Source organism: Aptenodytes patagonicus, chromosome 11, assembly GCF_965638725.1.
Source record: "Aptenodytes patagonicus chromosome 11, bAptPat1.pri.cur, whole genome shotgun sequence".
Classification (NCBI taxonomy): Eukaryota; Metazoa; Chordata; class Aves; order Sphenisciformes; family Spheniscidae; genus Aptenodytes; species Aptenodytes patagonicus.
The window spans coordinates 21,052,909-21,076,702 of NC_134959.1; the positions used below are offsets into that span (position 1 = coordinate 21,052,909).

The 23,794-nt window shown below is 47.0% G+C and overlaps 1 protein-coding gene across 1 annotated transcript; it reads right to left on the reverse strand.

The window, feature by feature from the left end:
• Positions 1–88: 88 nt before the first annotated feature.
• HSF4 (heat shock transcription factor 4) lies at positions 89–23,461 on the reverse strand. Its single transcript, XM_076349371.1, has 13 exons — positions 23,302–23,461; positions 22,641–22,749; positions 21,343–21,470; positions 19,323–19,447; positions 16,918–16,993; positions 15,381–15,445; positions 12,376–12,475; positions 11,462–11,586; positions 9,362–9,586; positions 7,220–7,325; positions 5,666–5,731; positions 4,123–4,210; positions 89–2,847 (listed from the first exon to the last, which is right to left on the reverse strand). Exons 1-13 carry the CDS (start codon positions 23,362–23,364, stop codon positions 2,651–2,653), a joined length of 1,473 nt encoding a protein of 490 aa, XP_076205486.1. The 5' UTR covers positions 23,365–23,461; the 3' UTR covers positions 89–2,650.
• Between the last annotated feature and the right edge of the window lie 333 nt (positions 23,462–23,794).

Below are 23,794 nucleotides of genomic sequence, written 5' to 3' on the forward strand. Positions count from 1 at the left end.
GTTTTCACTTGTCAGTGAGGACTTGGGAAGGAGGAAAGGAGTGAGGGGTAGGCGAAAGTAGTGAGAGAAATGCCAGAGCAGGACTAAATGAGAAAAAGGAAACATATTTAATTAGTGTTTTCTGTAAAACTTTACAAATGTACAGCATAGTGCAAAAACGCAGTCTCAGCACGTCACCTTCAAGTAAAATTAACAATGTAAAAAGCCGAGGAACACAAGCTCGCTTCTTCACAGGAGTGGCTCTTGAATACTGTTCCCGGAGGTTCCTCTCTCACCATCAAGACCCAATCTCATGGTTATAGTAGAGCAAAAAGCCTAAAGAAAAACCCAAGAACCGTCTCGAGTGGCTACTCACAGCGAGTGCAGTCTGCCGCCTCGCTCTATAAAAAATGCCGCAGCCAGAGATGGTGTCAGGTACCCTTGTTGGTTGAGTTGCACCTTTGCCTACTTGCAAGTAGCTCTCCTAAGATGGTTCATTTCTCAACCCCAACTAGACAATCCAGTAAGACACTGAAGCATATGTCGAACCTCAAGCATGTGATGGGCTTCATAAAAATACGGGGAAAACTACTCAGGAGCTTGAAGTTAAGCACATGCTTAAATACCTTATTGGATCAATACATTCAGTGTTAACATTAAGGCAATCTAGTGTGTGAAGGTTCAGAGAAGGATGTAAATCTTGAACAGGGATAACGTACTCTGTCAGGTGATATGAGACACCAGATCGTTTTCAATTACCTATGAGAAAAGAAGTAAACAGAGTGCAACTCAACGACTTTCCATCACTGGAAATGACAAAATACAGTGGCAAATGGGCTGATCTAGGTGAACTTTCTAAGCACAAATCTGTCAAAAAGGAAAACCTTGTCCATGACACACTCAAGCACATCATCTAAATACCAGGCCAATGGGGGCTGCCAGAATTTTCCCTTAGTCCTGAACACAAAAACAGTGGCTGGAATTAATTCAGAAGCTCTCACAACCTCGCTTCTGCAAAGACTGCACCACCAAGGTGGTGACAGAGCTCCCAGCACACGGTAGTTAGCTGGGGGAAAATGTGCTCAAAAGTGAATGTTTCTGAACTAACACATCTGTTCACATACTGATAAATGGATGGAGGAAAGGGCTGTGACAGGAAGGTCCATTTAAAACATGCTCATCTTATTACGGAGAATTTGAGCCTGCATTCATCTGATTGGTTGACTACATTTTGGGGTGGACACTGCTTGACCATTCAAGATGCTCAGAAATACGGTTCAGAACCAAGAATCGTCACGGCAATGAAAGTGGGCAGAGCAGTCCTTCAAATGATACTGGCACGGCTTACACCTCCCTGTCTAAGCCCTTAGGAGGCCTGAGTTAGTTGAATTTCCCGGGTCTGCCTTACTGCATTTGGGTAGCTTTCCTAAGGAAAAGCAACTCCGTTAGAGGATACTGAGATAAATAATACGTTCTCATTAGAACTACAGCATAAAAAACAAAGCTCTGCTTTGTTGAGAAACTCAGTTGTCAGAAACCACATGGAGGAGGAAGATTAATTCAACCTTTGGAGGCTGGTCTCAGATGCACAAAGGACAGAAGAAAAGTTAGTGGGACGTGGTGGACTGACCCTTCTGCCTCTTCTCCTGCACTGAGCAGCTGAGAGTCCTTCTAAAAAGGGGATCCAATCAATTAAACTGGTTCATCAGATTTTATACATCAATAAACCAACAGGCACATCTTCAGGGGAAATAGAACAGGTCAAGGCCAAGGAAAAAAGTCATTGGACTGGACATGGAACACAGCCAGCACCAAAACCCAGAGTATGCTCTCTCAGTCCTCTTTGCAAATGGAAAATTGTGTGTGCAGAAGAGTCTATCCCTTTTTTTTCTTTTTTTCTTTTTTTTTTTTAAGTACAGGGTGCTCTGCATTTAGAGAAAATAGATTGGGGAAAAAACCCAAAACAAACACCAAACCCTCTCAATTCGGCATGCGATGCTGTGGGGTCTGTGATGGTCTGTAGCTCCCCTAGGAGCCAGAGACACATTCTTGGAGTGGTCACTCAGAAAATGATCTTCTGCACACCCCGAGAGATCTTCATTTTCCTATTCACCCTAGGAGGATAAGGGAGAGGCACAAGTACATTCCATCAAAAACAGAAAATGGATAAGAGGAAATTTTTAGAGCAGTGGACTGGCATATAGAACTATTTTCCTATTTAAAAAACAGCATCCAGAAGGGTCAGGCGTCTTAGCTAATCTGTGCTGCCCCAATAAAATCCAACAGTTTGCCATTGCGGGCACTAGTCAGGATCACTTTATTTTATGAAGACCCTGATGTACTTTCAAGCTACTCTTCACTTAAATTTTATTAGAAGATTTGAAATTTCTAAAAGCATTTTCAAGAAACAAAAATCCTGCCAAGTCCTCACTCCCCACAGGAGCAAGCACCAGAAGCAGTATTTTGTTTTAAAATTGTTATCCTGGGCAAACACTGAAATCCAGGTGCAGGGAGGGTAATGCAACAGCTACTGACCATTTCCATCTACTCAAAAAGAAAGGGCACAAAAAGAAACTCTCTTGTGGGTTTCTGAGTCACTTTTGTTTCTTTACATTCAAACCTGTGGATGCTTGGATGGGTGGGAGGGAGATGTTGCTCCTTGGAAGCTAAATCACTGGTTGTTGTCAGTTGAAGAGCTCAGGTTTAATGGGATATCCCCTTGGACACCCACAGAGGACAGGTAGGAAGCCATATTTTCAGATGGAACATAAAGCGATGAACTTTCAGGCAAGCTGATGAGGTCATTTCCAAAGATTGACTGACGATCAATGAGGAATTGCTGGGCGCTTTCAAGAATGACATCTTTCCCTAGGAATGCAAACGGACAACAGGAAACTCAGTTTCTGGAAGGCAAGTTACCAGACTTCATGTATGTAGAACTGAAAAGTGGCAATCTCCCACTGCACCAGGAGGTGACAGGCCTCGCTCCAGGCAAAAAATGCTTGGAAACACTTGAGTCAAACCTGGACTCACTCAAAAGCCCACTAAAATAGATGGGAATCTCTGCAGGTTGCCAAGCTGGGTTCTGCCTGAATGCTGAGAGTTACCCACCATTTGGTCATCCTTCTCTCACTTCTTGTGAGGCAAGTCTGATAACAAGAAGTGAAAGAGGGATGACCAAAGGGTTGGAGACACTGAGGATAGGAGCAGCTTCTCTTCTTCACTCAAGAATGGTTTGCTTTTCCTCATCTTTGCAGGAGACATCTGTCAATTGCCCCATTATTCCAGCATCACGCCACTGCATGGACCCAGAAAGGCTTTGCAAACAAGGGACGCTCCTCTTGTGCAGTTCAGCTCCAGCCTGCTTAAGAATTCTCTCCAGCGTAGCTGGGCTGTTAACGCCTTTGATGCTCATGCAAGATGCTGAGCGTATGGTGGAGGCTGGAAGTCCTTGAACTACACACAATACATCAAAACTCTGAGGTGGGGTCAGGTGGCTACAGCACCAAACTAAGGCTCACAAAAGCTTCTCTTTCAGGTCTAGCCCAGCTGAATACACATGAAAATAGTAATATATCACTATTCCAAGACCAGGAAAACACTTCTAGATTCATATCTAAGGCCAATCACAGAGTCAGTGAGGGGGAGAAGATCAGCTGGACAGTTCCCTTGGGGGTTGGTAAAAGGTCTGGAGAAACTGAGACACAGCCTTTGCCTCTGGCTGCTAGCAGCTACCAGGTCACTTCCTCTGCAGCTGGAGCCCGAGGAAACACAGGACCTGTACAGCTCCTACCACCCCTGCTTCACTCAGATCACCACATTGCTCCTGGGTGGCGATGAACAGGCAGAGAAAACAGCGGAGACACTGATAGGCATGATGTGGACCCAAGCAGGAGCAGAGGCAGTTCAATTACATTTAAACCTCGGTTTATCCCCCATGCATTTCCCACTGCTCAGTAACTAGCTTAGCAGTTGTTGTGGAAACATTGCTGACTGACAATCATGAAAGTATAATAACAAACGTGTTCTGTTCCCTCAAAGTAGCAAATAGTCAGTGCTGGACATTGTATCTAGCTGCTGACATGTTTAACACCTTAATTACATCCTCATTTCCAAGTCTGCAAGAGCTGCTAGTGCTCCTACCTGGGCAGGTGCTGTTAAACGGCGGGTTGAACACTTTGGATGACAGCTCAGTTGCATTCTTCTCCAGATCCACTGTGAGTCGCTGCATCTTGATGCAAAAATATAAACTACAATGTACAATTATACAAAGACAGGGGAGCTTGTTAGAACTAGGCCATTTCTGAAAATCGGTGCTTCATCAATGCTGCACAACATCCACCAGTAATGCAAGCTATCCTCCCTGCCCTGCCTCTCCTCCCAGCCTCACCAGCACTTTGTTAAAATAGCGTGTGTTCAAGGGCAGATATGCCTGAAGGAGAGGGCTAAGGGAGATGTAACCCCCTGTTAGCACTGGCTAATGTGGTGTGAAGCTCATGTCACACGAGGAGGCCAGGCTAGCGTCGCTGTGGCTGTCCCCGCCTGGCAGCCATACAAAGCAAACCCATGGTCCTCTGCAGCCAGCAACAAATATGAAAGGAGTTTTCTTTCCATTTGCCTTTGACTGTCTTTAAGTGAAACTAGCTTTTGCTTGCACACTGCTTCTAGGTGCAGTCTTGCTGCGGGTATGACTTCCAGGCTTCTCTATGCTCATGACTTTCTGTAGGACAAGCAAGCCTAAGGGTAGGCTGCACCAGACGCTGGGAAATTCAGTGGACTCGAGGACAGAACTATTGAACATTGCAGCCTCCCTCTTGGCCTTTTCTCTCACACAATCCTTTTTAAAAGAGACTCTTACTTCCGAGACTTGCTAATATTATCTATTTCTTCAGGGACTCTCCTTCCTAACACTCAGGAAGTGGAATTACCCAGTAACTTCAAAATTATTTAAATCAAAACCTTAAAAGGATAGTGATATCACGAAGAAGGCTTAGAGACCTTTCGCACTTCATTAGAATAGATTACACTTTGCTTGCGCATCTGTAGAGATGGCAGAACCGTCCAAGTCTTTATCCTACCTGGCTGGCAGTGAGGGCTCTGCAAATTCACCCTCTATCAAGCAGGAAAAAGCCCCAGTCATGAAACACACATTTCCTTCACTGTTTATTAAATCACCGTATGCACTTTAGAAATGCCTGTGTCAATGTCGATTCCAAACAAATACTGCCAAACTGAATTTCCCCTTGCTTCTTCTGTACAGGTATGCATGAACCTCTATTCTAATTGCATGTGGTTTTACTGCTCCCGAAATGTACAGGGATGGCTGCACTTTATAAAGGCATATTTTATAAAGGGCTTGGGCACAAAGACACTTTATGAATCTATGGTATTAGTAGGACGTGACATTCACATTAAGAGAAAGTCTAGAGCAGCCACTTTCAATTAAAGACTCCAGGACACCAACACGTCTCTAAACAAGCTCTGGCTGAGTGAAAAAGGCAGGTCAAGAGTACAAGATAACACTCTCAGCCTACCCTCAGGAGATGTTTACTTGCTGTGCTGTACCATGCTCTCCCCTCTGGCTATAAAATAACTAAGCATTCTTCAGTTATGCACAAGCTCTGCTCCATAATTACATTATTATCATCATCATCATCATCGTATCTCAGAAATAGACATCTCTTACCGGGGACAGACTGGCTTCCATTTCAGTCAAATTCCACTCACTCAAAGATAAATTGGGATTAAAGACCTGTTGGGAGAAAAATACAATTAGGGCTCTGAAAGATGTAACGGTTCGAGATACTCGTGTCCTCAGCTGTCTGCCTTGCCTGTCTGCTAGAGGTTGTAGCCCTGCTGGCAGAGATGCCAGAAAGCAACGCCTGCCTGTGCCTCAGCTGCTCTGACATATTAACCCAAGCTACAGGCGAAGGCGTGTGCTGATTTGTAGCAGAGCCGGAACAGCAAGGGCTGAGTCGCGGGCACTTGTGCTGATCCGCAAGCCTTGCGGCCTGCCAGTGGAGGGGCAGCGCAGACACCCAGCGCCCACAGTCATGTCGTAAACCAGGGCAGCTGTTTGTGTCACTGCACATGCAAGTCCAAGCCCTTTTTTTGCTGCTCTTGGATCCCAGGGCACTTCCAGATTCATATGGGTTTTTTTAAAAGCGTTCCAAAACATGGTAGCAGAGGGCAGATTACTGCTGCATCAATGCCTCAATGGCAATTTCTGGAGAAGTCTGAGCAATCTGGGAAAAGGAGCTGTTGGTCTGGGGTACAGTTTTATGATTCATTCTCACTCTTGTGACGTTCAGTTGCACAGAGAGAGAAAAGTGTGTCAGTAACAGGAAAACACCTCCTAATGAGAAAGAAGAAACAGAAACCAACGGAGCCAGTGACAGAGCAGGCCATTAGAAAAGCTTTCCGTAAAGTCAGAATCAATCACAGACACTCGGGAACTGGCTTTAAGAAGATAAGATTGATTTTTTTTTTTTTTTAAATAATTTTTCATTCCTGTTTATCCATGCAAGTTTACCATATGCCTGTATCTGAAGCACCTCCTCAAGGGAGCATATCTTTGACATATAGATTCTTTTGCTATGTACAGAGTTATTTGATTATTGGCAAAACCCTTTCATTTACTAACTATATGTACAAGGAGAGAGAGAGTGAAAGAGAGAACGAAACAAACCTTCATATTTCTGCATATATACTTAAGAAGAAAGACACTATCCATTTCTAGAGAAAAGTGACCTGGGAACTGCAGACAGACAAAGATCTCAGCAGAGTGAGAATCTGACATCGGCTACACTTCCCAGAACGTGAGGAAAAGGGGAAGGTAGCAGAGCTAAACACAATCTAGGAATATCTAAGATGCAGAATATGCAAAAAATAAACTAAACCACCCAAAGCGATTACCAAACTAGCTAAAGACTCCTATTTTATGTACACGCGTTAGGTCTCATGATGGTGTCTTTACCAAATGCACTGTGTTTTGTGCTCCTAGAAGTTCAAGTACATGTATTTTCAGAAGAAATGTAAAAAAGCATCACTTAAAGTCTGAAATCCTGCCAGTTCCTATAAGCAGGTCAAAACAGAGCTGCGACTCTGTTGGCAGCATGTGACAGATAAAGTGCCCCACAAGAATAAGCAGCACGGCCTATCTGATTTACAGCCCGAAAGTACCGCTGTGAGCTTTGCAACTGTTTCACGCAGCCGCCCCGGCAGAGGGCCCGACACTCACATCCAAGAGGCTGGTGGGCTCCAGGCCGTACTGCTGGCTCCTCAGCAGCAGCTGCAGCCCTTCCAAGCTCCAGTCGGTGCCCTCCAACGGGTCTGAAATATCTGTTCTGAGAAAAGACAAGGGGAAATATTGCCACGAATGAGACTTGCATAGATACATACAGAAAGCAGGACTGAGCAGCCTTCCGACATGAGGTTTATGCTTAAATCTCATTTTGAAAACCAAGAGCCCGCTCTCAGCCTGGGTTTATGCCATTTCACTTGGATTAATCCCAGAAGTACAACCCAGCAGAGCACAGAGGGGACTGGGCTGATGGGAAAACAAGTGGGACTACTCCTCTCCTGGGTGACGCATGTGGTTTGGGGATGGACAATCTGTGCACATCTCCTCGAGACTGGGAAAATTAAAGCTTTCCTTAGAGGAAATCCTTCTAGAGAGGCACTTGGGATCCAGAACAGGCTGCATTCCCATCCTTCTGGGTCCAAGATGGCTGAATTACTATTAACTAATGGCTTTTAAAGGAGTGACTTTTACCTGCAGGTTGCATTTACTGGAGAAATTCAGCTAAAGAAGAAAATGTGAGGCCCTGCTGGGTTTAACCCCCCAAAAAAGCTATAAAAGTTTCTCTTCAAATCCAGAGTCTTTAAAAGAGGATGGTTTTTCTTCTAATAAAATGTTTTGAAGTAGCCAGTGGGGTTCAGAAGGAGGAATTTGGTTCTCTGTAAGGACCCAAAGGAAAATAGAAGCCTTTCTGATAACTCTATTGAGTGTGGGGTTGTTCCCCCCCAGTCGTCCTCACATTGCTGCGGTTGCCATAAAGAATGAATTCTGCAGTTAACTTCTACTTCATCCACCAAGCTGCAACCACGCTTTCCTCCTGCTGGTGAAGTCTGCTGTGCACTCACCCATGACATTGGTGCTGTTGGGATTTCAGTCCCGCAGCTCCAAAGGTTCCTCACCCACATCGCCCCGTGGCTGAGCCTAATGACACTGTCCTAATCCCCCTTGCAAAAGAACATCATTCTCTGGGTGACTGTCACATGCAGGATACTTGCGTGCCCCGGCTTCAAAATAATGAAACCTCCATCCCTTTGTATCAGACTTCTGCACTCAGTGGACACAAACTCCCAACTCTCCATCCCTGTGAGTGACCTCACTTGCTATTTTATGATTTTAAGGCATGATTTTATACCCTTTTATAAAGCCTTGCTTTAGACTGCCTAGCATTTTACTGAGCCCCTCCAGCTCAAGGAGACAAGCACAGCAACGCAGCTAAGTTTCGTGGGTTTTCACTCTTAGTCAGAGATGGGGAAGCCGAGATCTCTTGCAGTGTCGGCTCCCCGGTACCTCCCCAGAAGCATGCAGCCCACTTGATGGTGCCAAAGTGACTGGCTGCCCCCTGAAGACAGATCTAGCACTGACTCAGGAAAGTCACCTTGGAAAGGTGACAGGAGGAGATGCAAAGGGAGAACAGACTAAAGAGAAAAGTCTATTTGACTTGACAGCACAGGAGAGGAAAAGAACGGGGGCAAATTATTTCCTTCTCAAGCCCAAGCCTGAGACTGATAAACGCTTTGATGCCTTATCAAATACATGCCCTACTTAGTGCAGAGGTTATGGTGATGATTGACTGCCATCTTCCATCACTGTCTGCATATTGGCACACAAGCAACACCTTATTCACTGCACAGAAACACCAGTGACAAATATTTCCTTATGACTTTATGTAACTGAAGACTCAACAAAACAAATGACAGAGGGCACAAAGATACTGGGGGTGCAGTGTGGTCCAGTGGCCTGCAAGTCTGCAGACATGCATGCTGGTCTGGGCTCCAGCTTTCACTTGGACCTTGGGCAAATCCCTCTCACTGCAGAAAGCCTCGTCCCATTCCTATGACTCTGATGTACATGCTCTGACAGCTTTTCCTCTGTTGGGTTCCTTCAAGAGAGTCATCCACAGACCTCCTACCCCTGTGAACTGTCCCCTGGCCTTCAAGGTCCTCTAAGCAGGTGCCACAGGTATAGGATGGAGCTCACCAGGCTGCATTAGGCGACTTAAAGTCAGCCTCCCTTTCCCCCCTGCTAATAGGAAGAGAGGGCCACGAAACACACAGGACCACAACTCTCCCTCGCTCCCCTCACCTGTCCAGCAATGCCCTTCTGCCTCTTCTCTCGGATGGTTGTGAGGTCCCTGGTGGGGCTGCACCACAGCTCCCTTTGCCTTCCAAAACAGACTGAACCATGGCGACCGGGAGCACAGGGGGCTCGGAGCAAGCCCTGCAGCCTGGCAGCGGGACATCAGGCTCAGCGGTGGCTTTCACTCCAGGGCTGACTGGCTCTTCCTTGATCAGCATGAGGCACTTCTCTCTGTATCAGAGACAAGCGTTAGCACCACACACACATCTGCTCCGCAAAGGCCTCGTGCTACTGGGAAGGGCCATAGCACAAGGGCTTGCCTCCACTTCTCATCAAACAGCCCCACAGTCTTTCCATTCCCCTAGATAGGCAAAAGAAACCAGCAACCTTGTTTTCTTTTCAGCAAGCTCCAGAAACGTGCTCAGCTGGAATATCTTCACTCACTTCGTCAGTCACGGCTATAATGAATTTGCCCCATTCGACTGTTTTGCAAATACGGAAAATGCACTTCCGTATGTTGATCATTCCTCAGATGAGTGTTAGGCTAGAGACAGCTTAAAGGGTCACTAGGCTAGAGAGGTTCCCCTGGAAAAGAAAAGTCTCCACCCTAGAGACAGGAATGGGATCAGTAAGACCTTCCCATGCTGGAGTTAGGATTGGACCAGCAAGTGCTCTAGAGATCCCAATAACACAGGTCAGGATCTTGCGGCCCTGCAGGATTTGGAACAGAACCTATCAAGATCCGACAGTCCCAGTCAGATGTTTTACTTGTTTGGAAGCAGAGGTTTGCCTTTTTCCAGTGGGAGAGGCTCTCCACATTATTCCTAGACGGACATATGACACTGAAGTTTTGAACAGTAGCATTTTGTATGTAAAAGTCTACACTATACTACTTATAGGAGACTTTACAGCTCTCTGTGAAACTGCACAACTGGAGCCGAAGTGACAAAGGCATGTAGATCAAAAGGGCATGGAAAGCCATACTGAAAAAATATTATCTTACAACACTTGCAGACTAGCTTTGCTGCAAGGCAACACACGAGCATGTCACACGTACGGGATGGTATGTGACATTACAAAGCCTTCCTCGGCATTCCTTTCAGATCACCTTCTCATCTCGTGAATCCTAAACTCCCACCAGAAGCTCATGTTGATTTAGGAAGTACCACACTCCTGAACTCCTTAGGGCCGTGGCTGGCTCAGATTCCTGAGTCATGCAGACACAGCATAGATCAGAGGCCACCAGATGGCACTCATTAATTAGTAGAAAAAAGCAACTCAACTTGAAGGTTATATTAAAATTTTTCTGCTTTAGAAATGGTTTCCAGGTTTGGAGGTTTTTTATTTGTTTTGTTTTGTTTTAAATCTGGAGCTCTTTACATGCTTCTAGCTAATTTTTTGGCTATGGTTTCAATTATTAGGCAGATTTACAGGCAATTTCTAAAGTATAGCTGCCTTGCCTCTATGCCTGAGAAACTGTTTCTATGATTCATCTGTCTACTTACTTTCCACTGACATAGTTGTAGCTATTCTGCTACTAGCCCTAAATACACTGCATGTCTGTGGCAGGAAGAGATAAGCATTAAAATACCTCTGCATTCAGTTCTTAAGTTACTGGGACCTTTTCACAGAAAAGTTGTCAAACATCGGAAGTTGTTGTGATGCAACCTTTCTGTTCTCATTAGCAGAAAGATGTACAGTTTGATTCTGTTTCTTCTTTGCCAAAGCCAAAAGGAAACTTCCTTTCTCTCTCTCTCTCAACAAACACAACAAGCGTTAGTATCTCATTATTTGATAAAGTCTGAGACAGTCCCTGTCTTGAGAACAAAATATAAAAGAAGCATGGAATACTTCTCACAGAGGTGAGTGGAAGTTCTCAGCATGAAACTCATGACTTTGTTTCGAAAGTTATGCTGTTATTATCCCTCCCTAATTCTGAAAATCTGACCACATTGCAAACTGGAAAAAAATATTCCAGCCTACCATCTCTACAGAGATTTGCGAATCAGACAGAAACTTTGGTAGAATTACAGCCAGGAAAAACTCTTTTGAAGTTATGCATGTCCATACCCGACTCTCCTTGTTTTTAACCACAGACATGTTTACCTGTCATTTTCAGGAGGGGATTGCATATTTATTATGTTGGATGGTGATGCTTCAGTAACATCAGATATGATGGGTCCTCCAGCAATTGCAGGGCTGTTTAAGCAAGAGGCAGGTTCTGTCGATGGCTAAGAGGAAAGAAAAATCATATAGATTTATCCTTCTGAGGACCAGAACAGGTCCAAAGCCCTATCTGACAGAGTTAGAGTTCACTCACTGTGCCCGTGAGTCCTCCTTGTATGGAAACCAAGAAAGCTTTTACATACTATGCAACATTATAATTTCCTCTGGTCTTTTCTCCAACCACACAGAGGTGCAGATGTAAAATAAGCACTGCGACTGTAGTGTCAGCTACCGAGAGGTTTCACCATGTCTGACATTTTGCCTGGGCAGCTTAGCTTCCTCTGGAGAGAAAGATCCAACACAGCCCAAGAGAGGAGTATGGGTCTCTCGTGCCAGCTCAAGTATTTTAACCGCATGACATAAGTGTCATGTGTCTGGTGTCTGCTTTGGTGGCTTAGGGTGGTGGGGATCCCTCGGCAACCGCAAAAATCCGGCTCTGGTCAGAAAGATCATAGTACCCACTTCTAGAACATACTTCTTCCTCTCTGCCCTTAAAACGAGCCAGGCTGGAGTAACACCACGGAGAGTTTGGTGTGCGGGGTCTGCCTTTCCCTCCCACAACCCGTGGCCTCCCACATGAACACGACAGCACAAGCACATGCAAGCATGCACCCCTCCCTGGAACAGGGGAGCTGAAGAAATAATAAATGTCACTCAGCTTTGCAAACCTCTTCTCTTCTTCACTGCCAAACTCTTGCCAAACTACTTACTCTGTAACCCGTATTATTGCTTCACACATTTTTCCACCCCGGCCAAAGAAATCCCACAAAGCTCAGAGGCTGGCGTAAACCTACCGACTGTATGAAATAGGGGTCATGGAGGGGGTCTGTAGACAAATGCCGACTGAACTTGGACACTTGCGGAGCTGAGATCCCGTTGTCAAGCATGAGAGGTCTGTGAAGAGAAACACATTTGTTTTCCCAGCACATACTGACCGGTTCCCGGTTGCTCATACAAGACATGTCTCTCAGGCAAGGGTTGTTCTCCCCTGGGTACTCTGTTTTGCCTCAGCTGTAAGGTACCTTCTTGTCCAGTGTTACGGACAAGGAAGGGAAACAACAGATCTGGAGTAGGTCACCATTAAAAAAGGGCATTAGCTATACAGAGAAGGGATGATCTGGGTTTTCTAGATCTTATTGGAAAGATGCAAGTAAAATAACAAATTCAATTCATATTTTCTTCTAATTGCTAGTGGTTTCAAGCTCTGGGCTGGATCCTCAGCTTGTTCAACTGGAGGTAGCTACGCTGAAATTATTAGTGCGATACTGGGAATCTGGCCTTGTTACCAGCTGCCTCGTGCCCAGGGCCTCTTTGGCAAAACTACGTCTCCGTACATAGCACTGCATAAAAGGAACCCGTGGCACCCACTAAGAAAGTAACAAAACAGAGGGAGACACAAAGCAAAGCAGAGCCTAAACTCATTGCATACAGGCTTTTAAAAAATGACCGACAGGCTTTTACAGCTTGCCACTGACAACAAGAAGTGGGTCTGCATGCCAGGTCCTGTAGCAGGAGTGCTTTATGTTTAGTAAATGATTGAAACCAAGAGAAAATGAGAAGGAGCCTCAAAATGGAAATGCCTTTCCATCATGAAACTTCCTGGGTAGCAGTCCTCGGTTTTGTCATACAGTCCCACAGAAGCTGGGAACTGGTATATTTTGCTACACACCCACTATTGTTAATGCTGTGATGATCCTAGAAAACTGCCTAGCAAATCCCTCTTCTCCTGCCACCGTCCCACAGTCAGGAAAAGCATCTTCAGTGTTTGTTTAGAAGACAGTGATTTGGCTGAGGGCACCAGGGAAAGCCAACGGTTTTTTCCACAGTAGTGTCTAACAGGCTTGGCAGAAGATAATTCCTAGTTCCCTTCATCCTACAGACACTGGAGCTGGATACGGTGGGAGAAATCATGGGCTTGCTCAGACTCCAGTGAGATCCCACAGCGAAGGGCACTACACAGCAGGACACAGTGACCACAGTGCTTGAGATCTCAGTGCTGTCTAACAGCTTGTTTAACAGCCTTTTTCTTTTCTATGCCATTAACTAAAGACACAGAATAAAAAAGAACACTTGAATCACCCTGACATGGACCTTGTTATGGCATAAGCTACCCTTCAGTACACACTGAGATATCATAGCCAGCCCTGTGACAATTACAAATTTGTAAGTGTCCGGCTCTCTGCTCCAGGAGCCACAATGAACCTCCCCATCCAACATTTCTTATCAAAGTAACTTTGGCATCTAACCCATCTAACAGCCTCCCAGGGCAGACATGCCTGTGGGACCTACAGACGTGCCCATCCTGCCCAAACCTGCCCAGAGCCCCCAGTCAGCACTCGGGTCTGCGCCAACAGTTGCTCCAGGCTGTACACTATGCTTTCCTGCAGTCATTGAAAAGACAGGCAGGAAAACAAAACTGTGAAAGATAAAACATTAGAAGTGCAGATACAGACACAAGAGCTGAGGTTCCTTGAACACAGACCTTCGTGTTTCCGAGGAAGCAGAAACTCAAATTAACACGCACAGTATTGTGCAAACTGCAGCTGGGTTTTATCAGTGTGATCCCTCTTCATAAGGAGGCCAGCACAGTTGCTGTGCAGATAGCTCTGTGCTCTTCTGCCCCTTTCAGCACAGTTTCTCACTAATGATTTGCTTTTTTCAAAAAGCAGTAGTCTAAGACAACATTTCTTGGGCTGCAAAGCTTTTACAGGGAGGGCACGGCCCTGACCGTGGAAATTCGAGATCAGATCTGGCATCTCATTTCTCTGCTTCCCCACTCCACGGGAGGAAAATTTCCCCACTCATGAACCTCAGCGACTCAGAGCAGCTGATATCCTCCCCGTGAGCCCTCTTCTGCACTACCATTCTCCATGCAGTGTTTATCCCCTCCAAGGGGCTCGGCAGAGGGCGTAGGCAGAGGTAAGAGTACCCAGCTTGCTTGTACAGATTATCGGCTCTTTCATTCAACCCTGTGTTTCCTTTACAATTCTCACAAGAAGAGTCAGCCAAGAACAAGGACACTGACTTAAAGAAAATCAACTCCCTTGAGCAGCCATTCTTGGGAAGTCTGGCTCCTTTCTCCGAGGCATGGAGAAGTTTCTGAGTTGCTGAAGGCCACAAGGTAATAAAGGTGGGAACCGGAGGCAGGTCCCTGCCCTCAGCCTGAGCCACAAAGGCAAATTCCCTCTTAGCAGCTCCTCTCCCCTCTTTAGATCACAAGCACGACAGAGCAAGAAATGCACCACTGCTCTCCTGGAAGGCACTAAGCTTCCTAATTCAAGCTCCTCTATCCACTTGCCTTGAAGAGTTTATTTATGACTCTAAAGATACCCCTAGCTAAAATCTTTCTCCACCTTTCTCTCTGTAAGGCCTGCAGGTTGCATGCCACCAAACCTGTGTCGGATACACCCCCCCGTTCAGTGAGACTGTGGGTCAAACCAAAGGTGTCTGCGGGCTGGCTGGGCCCAGCCCTGCTCCCAGTGATGACAAGCGGCAAAACTGGAACCTGTAGGACCAGCAGCGGGGTCCTGCCCTTTACCCTCCCACTAGTTAGTGTTCCCATCTCCCGGCTCGCTCTGTATTCCCCAAATAAAGGTCACGAGCTGACAGGGTGCTTCTCTAAAGACCACTGAATGGGGCATGTCAGCAGGTCTGACTCGGCAGTTCAGCCCATTCATTTCCCATCACCATGGTGCCCTGGTCCGGTGACCGCCTGCCTGGGCGAGCTGAGCTTGTGCTTTTAGTGAGGGGGCAGCATTATGCACCCGTGAGCGTGTGCGCACCACACAAGGGTACTTACAGCTTCCTCTTTATCCCAGTGCTGCTAGGGCTTGATTGGAGCTGGCCAAACAGAAACTGAATCAGCTGTCAGGAGAGATCAAAATCCAGTGTTAATCAGCAGGGTGATTCAGCACTCCCTGCTCTCGCAGCCATTGCCATTCTTATCTCACACATTCCTCCCTCCCGACACCACCCCAAAGCTGGGAGCAGCCATGAAACAGGGGAGCCAAACTGCATGAGGCAACGGAGCCCGAAACCAAACTAAGCTTTCCAAGAACTCAAGCGACCTGCCTAGCTTTCAAGAAGCAGAGCCAGGTGCCAGCTCTGTGCGAAGGCTGCTAGATGCACATGCCCAGTGCTTTCTCTCTCCACTTCTGTGCATGCAGAACTCCAGCCAGCCCTATTAGACTTGGGAGTCTGCCTGTGAAGTACACATGTAAACACTCCTAGGCCTGGAGTCAGACTCGGCCTCCGTAAAAGTCTTTGGAGACCTTTATAAGAGGCTCTATAAAGCCTGACAAAGACTTTGCAAGTGAAAGGGGCAAGCCCCTAGGGGAGACCCTGGATGGAGGTCTTAGCGCTTTCAGTCGAGTTTTTCAGCCCTGTGAAATTCAGTGTTGATATGACAGGACACTGAAAAGGATGCAGGGTGGCTTTGGAGAGGAATCACTTAGCAACATGCTCCCAGGTCAGCCTGAGCCTAACGCTCTGCTTTGACCTCCAAACAAAGAGAGCATTACTATTATATATCACAGCTGCCTCTTACTCGTTGCTCAATATAACAAAATAGAGTTGCATAAATGCCCCTACAATGAGTGATGTGGCTGGTCCAGCCTCAGAGCCGGAGGAAGGTTTGATAGCCTCGTGCATTTCTACCCAGTCCTATGACTCTGTGATGCCACGTGAGGGTCAGAACGTGGCTCTCAGGGGGACTGGGAAATGTGACATGCTCAGTCACGTCAGCGCCATCTGGGAATCACTGGAGAGGCCTTTTCTAGCACGGGTCGTGCTGCGTTTTAAGGCAGATGGCTCTGCAGTGCTCCTTCAGTCTTAGAAGGTTGTACAGTAATTCCTCAGCTGTACCAGTAACACCAGAAAACGTAACGGTTGCTGGAGGTTCCCCACTGGGGGAATGGCTAGCCAGTTCTGCTGCCTGTAGCTTCAGTGCTGGCAGGAGGGGGAGGCTCCTCTCTTGTACGAAGGAAAGAGGAAAGATTTGGGAAGCCCAAAGGCGTCAGTACAACCAGAACACAGCCAGTACAGGGCAGTTAGTGAGGGTTGTGCTCTCTTGCTCAGGACTTCGACAGAAAAATGGTTTCTAACATCACAGCGAGGACTGACAGGGAAATTAAAATCTTTTGCTTGAGGGCATAATCTATGCTTTGCTAGTGACCATTCCCCATAGGACATGTAAGAGCATCACACGATTTGAAAGAGAGGGAAAATAAATATATTGCGGTGAGTGTGGAGAAGATTATGGGACAAGGAAAAAAAAAAATCAGAGGAGGACATACACCATGCGGTACAGGTGAGTTTGGAGCTTATACGACCACTACCTTGTTGATCACTTTCTGTTGTTGTGAGTGGTTCTGCCGGAGAGAAACTACTTCCCGCCAAAGAACTTCATTTTGCCTGAAAGTGAAATAGAAACTTTCCGTGAGCACAGAAACATCCCAACAGCCCACGGTGCTGCCATGATGCACAGCAGACCCAGTTCTGCAAAGTCTGTCTCACTCTGGGGCTCTTGCAGTGCTCGGCACTTTTCAGATGTCCCAACCGAGGTCACACGATAACTTTCCTTGTGTTTCCTCAACCTCAGAAGAACTGCAGACCAAAGCTTGGAGGAGAAACAAATAAAGAGAAGCCAACATTTACAGGGGAGGGTAACAAGAGGACACGTGTTTAGTTTTTGTGGAACGTTTGGGCCAAACAGAGAATTTCAGCAAGGCCCGATTTGTGACTTTGAATGATTTGGATCACCAAGACTGTTCTTCCTGTGGGAGCCAAGAAAGCCCAACCTCTCCACAGCTGCCCCCGAAGACCAGGAGATGCTATGGACAGAGATCCTATGTATTCTGCCTGCTGAAACCTCATACACGTGGTGGTACAAAGGCATGTGTGGGAGTGACTGGAGCAGCTAAATGGATGCTTCTGCATCCGAGAGCCTTGAACTAGGAGGACTGTAATGATTTCATTAACGGGAGTCACTGATTTCATCCAGCACAGACCTGTGTCCAGCTTGCAATTGCATAGAGTATATTTACTTTCTGTCTGCAAATGCAGCACACAGGGGAGTTACAGGCTTCCTTGAACAGTCAGCCCCAGAAAACGGGATGGGGAGATGCAGAGTTTATTTGCTGCGCTGCCTCCAAATCTGGATGCCAGCCAAGTCCACGCCGAAAAAGGTTTCGCCAGTCGATTTATCTCAAGAGTATATGGATGTACCAAAACCGACAGGCCAGCAGAACCTATCATCCAGGTGAAATTTATAAATCCTTTTGCTACATATCCTTTAGGTGGATTTAGTCTTCCTAGTGTGGATTGATGCTAGAACTGGGGAGATAAGGTCCAGGGCTCGAAAGAGCACAGTAGCTGCCCTAGTACAGCAGCTTGTACAGCAAGAATCTCTGCAGTGAACTTTCTGCACTGGTACTGACGGGATTTTCAGCAAAGCGGCTTTCCTTAGTCTGACAGCTCGTACTGGAGTTACGTCCTAACGGTTCTTCACCAGTGTAAATTTCTTAACATGGTTTCAGCTTGGGATTTCTGGTCTGTCTGAGTTTATAAAAATTGTATTATTTTAATCAGTTGAATGCAATTTTGCCTTTTGCCAGATGGAGGAAGGGAGGAAGCAAATCAAAATGGAGAATAAACTAAAAGCAAGGCCAAATCATCGATACTGGAATTCCTTAAAAATTAAATAAGATACAAGCCTAGAAACTCTTTCATCGCCACTGCCCCTGGATTTCATGATTTCATGCGTGTGCTAAGTGTGGGAGTCATTAAAATTTGAGGGAGGATAAAAACATTTATCTGTTGCACGTAAGGGGCTGGGCTGCAATGAAGTTTCACGGTATCTGGCGTTCTCTCAAGGCCCAGGATGCCAGTGTCCCGGTGATGTATGAATATCAGCTTTCACTATAAAAGAAGCTCTTAGGTCTTATTGTTTAAAAAGCACTTGAAAAAACAAAAAATCTAAGTTCTCTGTAAGGATTAAAATTCTGGAGGCAAATAAAAACCTCTCCAAGTACATGACTTGTAAAACCGTATCCATTTACTAAATTCCTAGTGACCGTGCCTGACTCAGAAAATCCCAGTGCCTCAGACAGCTGGAGGTCAGGCAGCCACATGTAAGCAGCGTCGCATGTGCTTGTTTTGCTCTTATACAATAATTTTGGCCGTGTCAGAAGACACAGTCTTCAGAGAGATGGACTAAACACTACAGCAGTTCTTGTGTTCTTATATACTTTAGGCCAGTCATATTTTGGAGGTGGAGGATGACAGAGGGATGGTTTTTATTTTTTTAATAGTTGGAGTGGGCACCACCACATTTTCTGCCAAGGACTCTTCTAGGTGAAAGAGTTACATCTTTACCATCATTTCTATCTGGAGGAAATACAGTTATCTGAGTTACGTCCCCAGGTTATACACCTGTTTCCTGCACGGCCTCCTCTGTGCTTTCCTCATCTGTAACGGGAAAATATAGATTAAGAGAATATGTCTACCTTTCACAGAAGACAGAGAAGCCGAGCATTAATTCATTCTGTAGATCATGGGGTCTGCATAGAAATCCTACATGTTATTGTCTCAACAGATCTAGTCCCTATGATTAGTCCATGGCTCAGCATGTGCTCCCTGGGAGGGAGGTGTATAAGGTTCCTCCTTTCAAACATTCCCCAAGATCAACAACTCTCGAGAAGCAAATGCCCGTAAGAAGCAGCCTGAGTAGGATTCAACTCACTGCTTCATGTCCTGCACTTGACACTCCATGTTCTCCTGCTGACTTCTCAGTATCTGTACCTCGTATAGCAACCTGCTGAGGTCCTCCTGGCGCATCTTGGTCTCCTCACTTTTCACTACCGACACCTGAGGAGGAAAAATCAAAGGTAGATTTTACCAACGCAAGAAGGGCCATGGACAGACAGAGTCATCGCTGTGGCTCGGGTGCAGGACTTCCACCAGCCGGGCTCTGATGTGCTGAAATACTAGGATGGGCGACATGCACAAGAGTCTGAACTATCCTTAGGGTATCATTGCAAGGGCCAAGGGGATAAAATAGAGCAAAGAGCAAGACAAATCCTTTCGTACAGAGGGTGTGTTGGCAGCAGAACATTCTGCACCAGAGTGGGGACTTATTTCAAATCAGCTTGGGGGAAAGAAGGGAAAAAAAAAAAAAAAAAGGTATTTTGAGGACCAGGGAGGAATTGAACTAGTAACTACAGAGACCCAATCCAGCTTCATGTTTTACAGGGATGAGCCTGAGGAAATGCTTCAAATTGACGTATTACTCTTGGATTTCCAGAGGCTTTTGCTGAAGTCCCTTTTCTGAAGTTGCTACCTTAATTCAGTAAGAGAACAGCCCTTTTGGGGCATCAATAACAGGTTAAAAGACAGCAAACAGAGGGCAGGATTAGGTTATCTCTTCTATAATCATAGAATCATAGAATAGTTTGGGTTGGAAGGGACCTCTAAAGGTCACCTAGTCCAACCCCTCTGCCGTGGGCAGGGACATCTTCAACTAGATCAGGCTGCTCAGAGCCCCGTCCAACCTGACCTTGAACGTTTCCAGGGATGGGGCATCCACCACCTCTCGGGGCAACCTCTGCCAGTGCTTCACCACCCTCAGCGTAAAACATTTCTTCCTTCTATCTAGTCTCAATCTACCCCCCTTTAGTTTAAAGCCATTCCCCCTTGTCCTGTCGCAACAGGCCCTGCTAAAAAGTTTGCCCCCATCTTTTTTATAAGCCCCCTTTAAGTACTGGTAGGCTGCAATAAGGTCTCCCCGAAGCCTTCTCTTCTCCAGGCTGAACAACCCCAACTCTCTCAGCCTTTCTTCATAGCAGAGGTGTTCCACCCCCTGATCATTTTCGGGGCCCTCCTCTGGACCCGCTCCAACAGGTCCGTGTCTTTCTTACGCTGAGGGCTCCAGGGCTGGACGCAGTGCTCTGGGGGGGTCTCATAATAACATGACGACTGTTGGGAGACCCAGGAGGAGTTATGCTGCCCTTATCTAGAAAAGCGGGTAACGATTCAAAAGCAGAGTGGTGCGAAGCAAGCCTGGCCGTGCAGCACGACACGAAGGTCTCGTGAGCAAAAAAACCCCAGACAAAACTGATGAAAGCCAAGCCCTGCACACAGAGGACCCCCGCCCCAACCGCACATGTGTATGGAGAGGACAGAAACCAGACCGCGGGGTGATCTTGGAGTTATGCTGAGCGGTCTACAGCACGGCAGCCCGTGGTCTGGAAGCAAAGACGCGTTTTGGGAGTTATCAAGAGAGGAATGCAGCTGCGGTAGAAACCCTCGCAATGACCGTGGAGTGCTGTTCTGGTCAATGCCCCCCAAAAAAGGGATGCGGGAGGGTTAGAAAGGCGCAGGGCAGAGGGCCACAGCGACAGGCACGGAAGGGCTCCTGCTCGGGGAGAAACGAGGCGTTTCCCGCTCGAGACGCCTGAGGGACAGGAAACAAGCATCCACTACTTCTCTCCTAGCAGAAGGCCCGGGGGAAACAAATTAAACAAACAGGCAGCAGGCTTAAAGCAAACCAAGGGAGCTACGCCTCCACGCAGACCATTAGTTAAGTTTTGGGGCGTATTGTTGAGGGATGTTTTGAAAAAGCACCGCGCAGCCTCTCCACACCGGTGGTGTGGAACCTTCTGGATCAGGGGTCTGCTGTGCCTCAGCCTTCCCGCCCAAGGGGCTCACCGGGGGGGCCTGCCGAGGCCTGGCTGGTGTGACCCCCCCCACCCGGCGCCCCTCACCTTCCTCTTGATGTGCTCCAGGAGGTGCTCGTGGCCCTGCAGGAAGCAGAGGTGCTGGAACTCGGTGTCGTCCCGCTCGGGCTTGACAAGACCCCCCTGCTCGATGTTCACCACCTTCCTGAAGCCATCTGCATGGAGAGGGCGCGGGTGAAGGGCCGACAGACCCAGGTCCCTCCTCCTCGCCTCCCACCCCATCGCTTTTGAGGACATTTCTGCTCGCTCTCCCCACTTTTTGAGCTGCTCTGGTGCTCAAGGCACAGCCGTGCCCCCTCCCTGCAGCTGGGCACGCTTTTGGGCCTTATCTACAAGAAATCCAGTGCAAGGGAGAGCCCCATGCATCCCGCTGGACACCCTGTGGCTCTGGGGACACACTGCCACTGACCCATGCCGTGAAAGCCTCACCGGCAATCCCTTGGGGATGTCGGTCTGTCTGCCAGGAGCCGAAATGCCTGCTCTTACGAAATCTCTGGTTTGATTTGCAAGCCAAAGGGATTCAGGGGAAGGTTTTTCAAAGGCAGAGACCAGCATCAGGTGCCGCTTTTGGAAAAAAGGGTCACATGCACTTTTGTAAATCTACTTTGGGTATTTCTCTGAAGCCCTAGAAGGGTTTCTACACCGCATCTAAAGACTGGCCTAGAATTTACAGTAAGTGCTATTGTATAGTTAAATAGCAAAGTGAAAGCTTTACGAATTAGGCATTGAAAAAAATCAGACTTCCAAAAACTATCAGAAAAGAACCATATTTAATACAGTCGTGGTCTAGATGTGGCTGAAAAGCACACCTAAACCTCTGTTAAGGGGTGCAAATGTCCGATCAGCAAGGCGAGGTTTGCAGGGAGAGGTACTGTCCGTTATTAGTTCAGCAATACGGCTGGTGGATAAGCTCTGGGCACGCTACCCTCAAAAGCAGCAGTTTCTGAGGGAGGTGTCACAGCATCAGGCTGCTGGAAAGAGCCCCATATAGAATAAAACGGAAAAGAAATAATAATGGGCCATCAAATTGATGGAAGAGAAGCAGAAAACCTGGTAGCTGAAATTTCTTAGCTCACATCTTACGATTTAATCTAACAGAAATTTCATGCTGGAATCTAAGGTCAACACAAGGAAATCGCTCCCCTGGCATCTGAGAGGCAGGTCCTCTCTGACAAAATCAATAATGCCACAATAATGCAGCTATGCGATATCTCAACTTTTCTATCCACAGTTCTCTCTCATGCCTCCTGTCCCACCCTCACTTTCTGTCGCTTCCCCTGTGTCTGTAGGACCCACGTGGCCTAGGCTCTGGAGGTTGAACTTACACATGTTCAGCTGCCGGACGAAACTGGCCATGTTGTTGTGTTTGAAATACTTGGGCAGCACCTCTTTGGCAAAGCGTCCTTGGTCGAACACATGGAAGCTGGTGCCATTCTGCAAAGGAGACAAGGACAAAGGCGAAGTCAGAGGAGTGTCCCCGACCGTGAGAGGTGCCCAGGAGGAGGCGATTCCCTTGAGTCCTACAGCAGGAGAAGTCGTGCTCTCTGAATTGTCAGCTTGAAGCTGAGAAGAAAGACAACAGCCGTCAGTGACACGTGCTCCTTTCAGTTCTGGTACCGTCAGCCTTCTGTGACTGCAGTTTTGGTCTTTTTCTACTAAGCTTTGCCACTGCTTAGATCAGAGCCTTGGATGTGAGAAAGAAGCTACAGACTTTTACAGACAAATAGCTGGTAGCTTGTGATCGTCCACCCTTGCCTGGACCTCAGAGAAAGACTCTGGTGTCTGAAGAAGGTCCTGGAAAGCGGGAATTGCCATTATAACCCCTCGATCTGCTTGTATAGGTCTAACTCCACTGCGAGTCTAACTCCTCCAGAGCACAGCAGTCCTGGAGGGAGCGCTGCCTGGAGACATGGTACAAGAAACACAGCAAGGCAAGAAAGCAAATCGTCCCTGGAGACACCACACTGATGCAGAAGCTCTACGCACCTTCTCTTGACTATTTTTGAAAGTACAGAGCCACAAGGGCAACCGCAAAATGTTAACAGTCATGCTTTACAGTCCAAGCTAGCAACATGCATGTTAACCAGATAAAATATCCGTTTCTGAGGTTGCATTGCCAGGATCCGTGATTGCAAAACAAGGCAAACTGCCTGGGATCGCCGGCAGAGACAGACGCACTGCAGGCCACGTGCTTCCCCTGCCCAGCCTTCTACCTGCTGACAGTTAAGCTGGGACAGAGAGGGCCTGTGAGACAGAACGCACTGACGTTGCCTTGAAACTTTTTGCAAACAGCAATCCACGTGACCTTTTTAAGGGACAGAAAAATTAGCAATTAATTTTCATCTGTAACCAACACTTAGAAACAACGTTTTCTAAATCTCCGACCTCAACAGATCAGTGTCTCCAGGATATGGGGACAGAGGGGCCACCTTAAATCCTATCTCTGCTCCGGATGGGGGGGGGCAGCACCGGGAATTTG

Bases quoted from the DNA above. Each gene is read 5' to 3' on its own strand.
- HSF4 (XM_076349371.1), bottom strand. From the start codon at position 23,364: ATGACTGTTAACATTTTGCGGTTGCCCTTGTGGCTCTGTACTTTCAAA. The intron at 22,750-23,301 runs GTGCGTAGAGCT...TCTCCTTTGCAG, and splicing joins TCAAAAATAGTCAAGAGAAG to AATGGCACCAGCTTCCATGT. The intron at 4,211-5,665 runs GTAAGAGATGTC...TTTTGCATCAAG, and splicing joins TGGAAGCCAGTCTGTCCCCG to ATGCAGCGACTCACAGTGGA.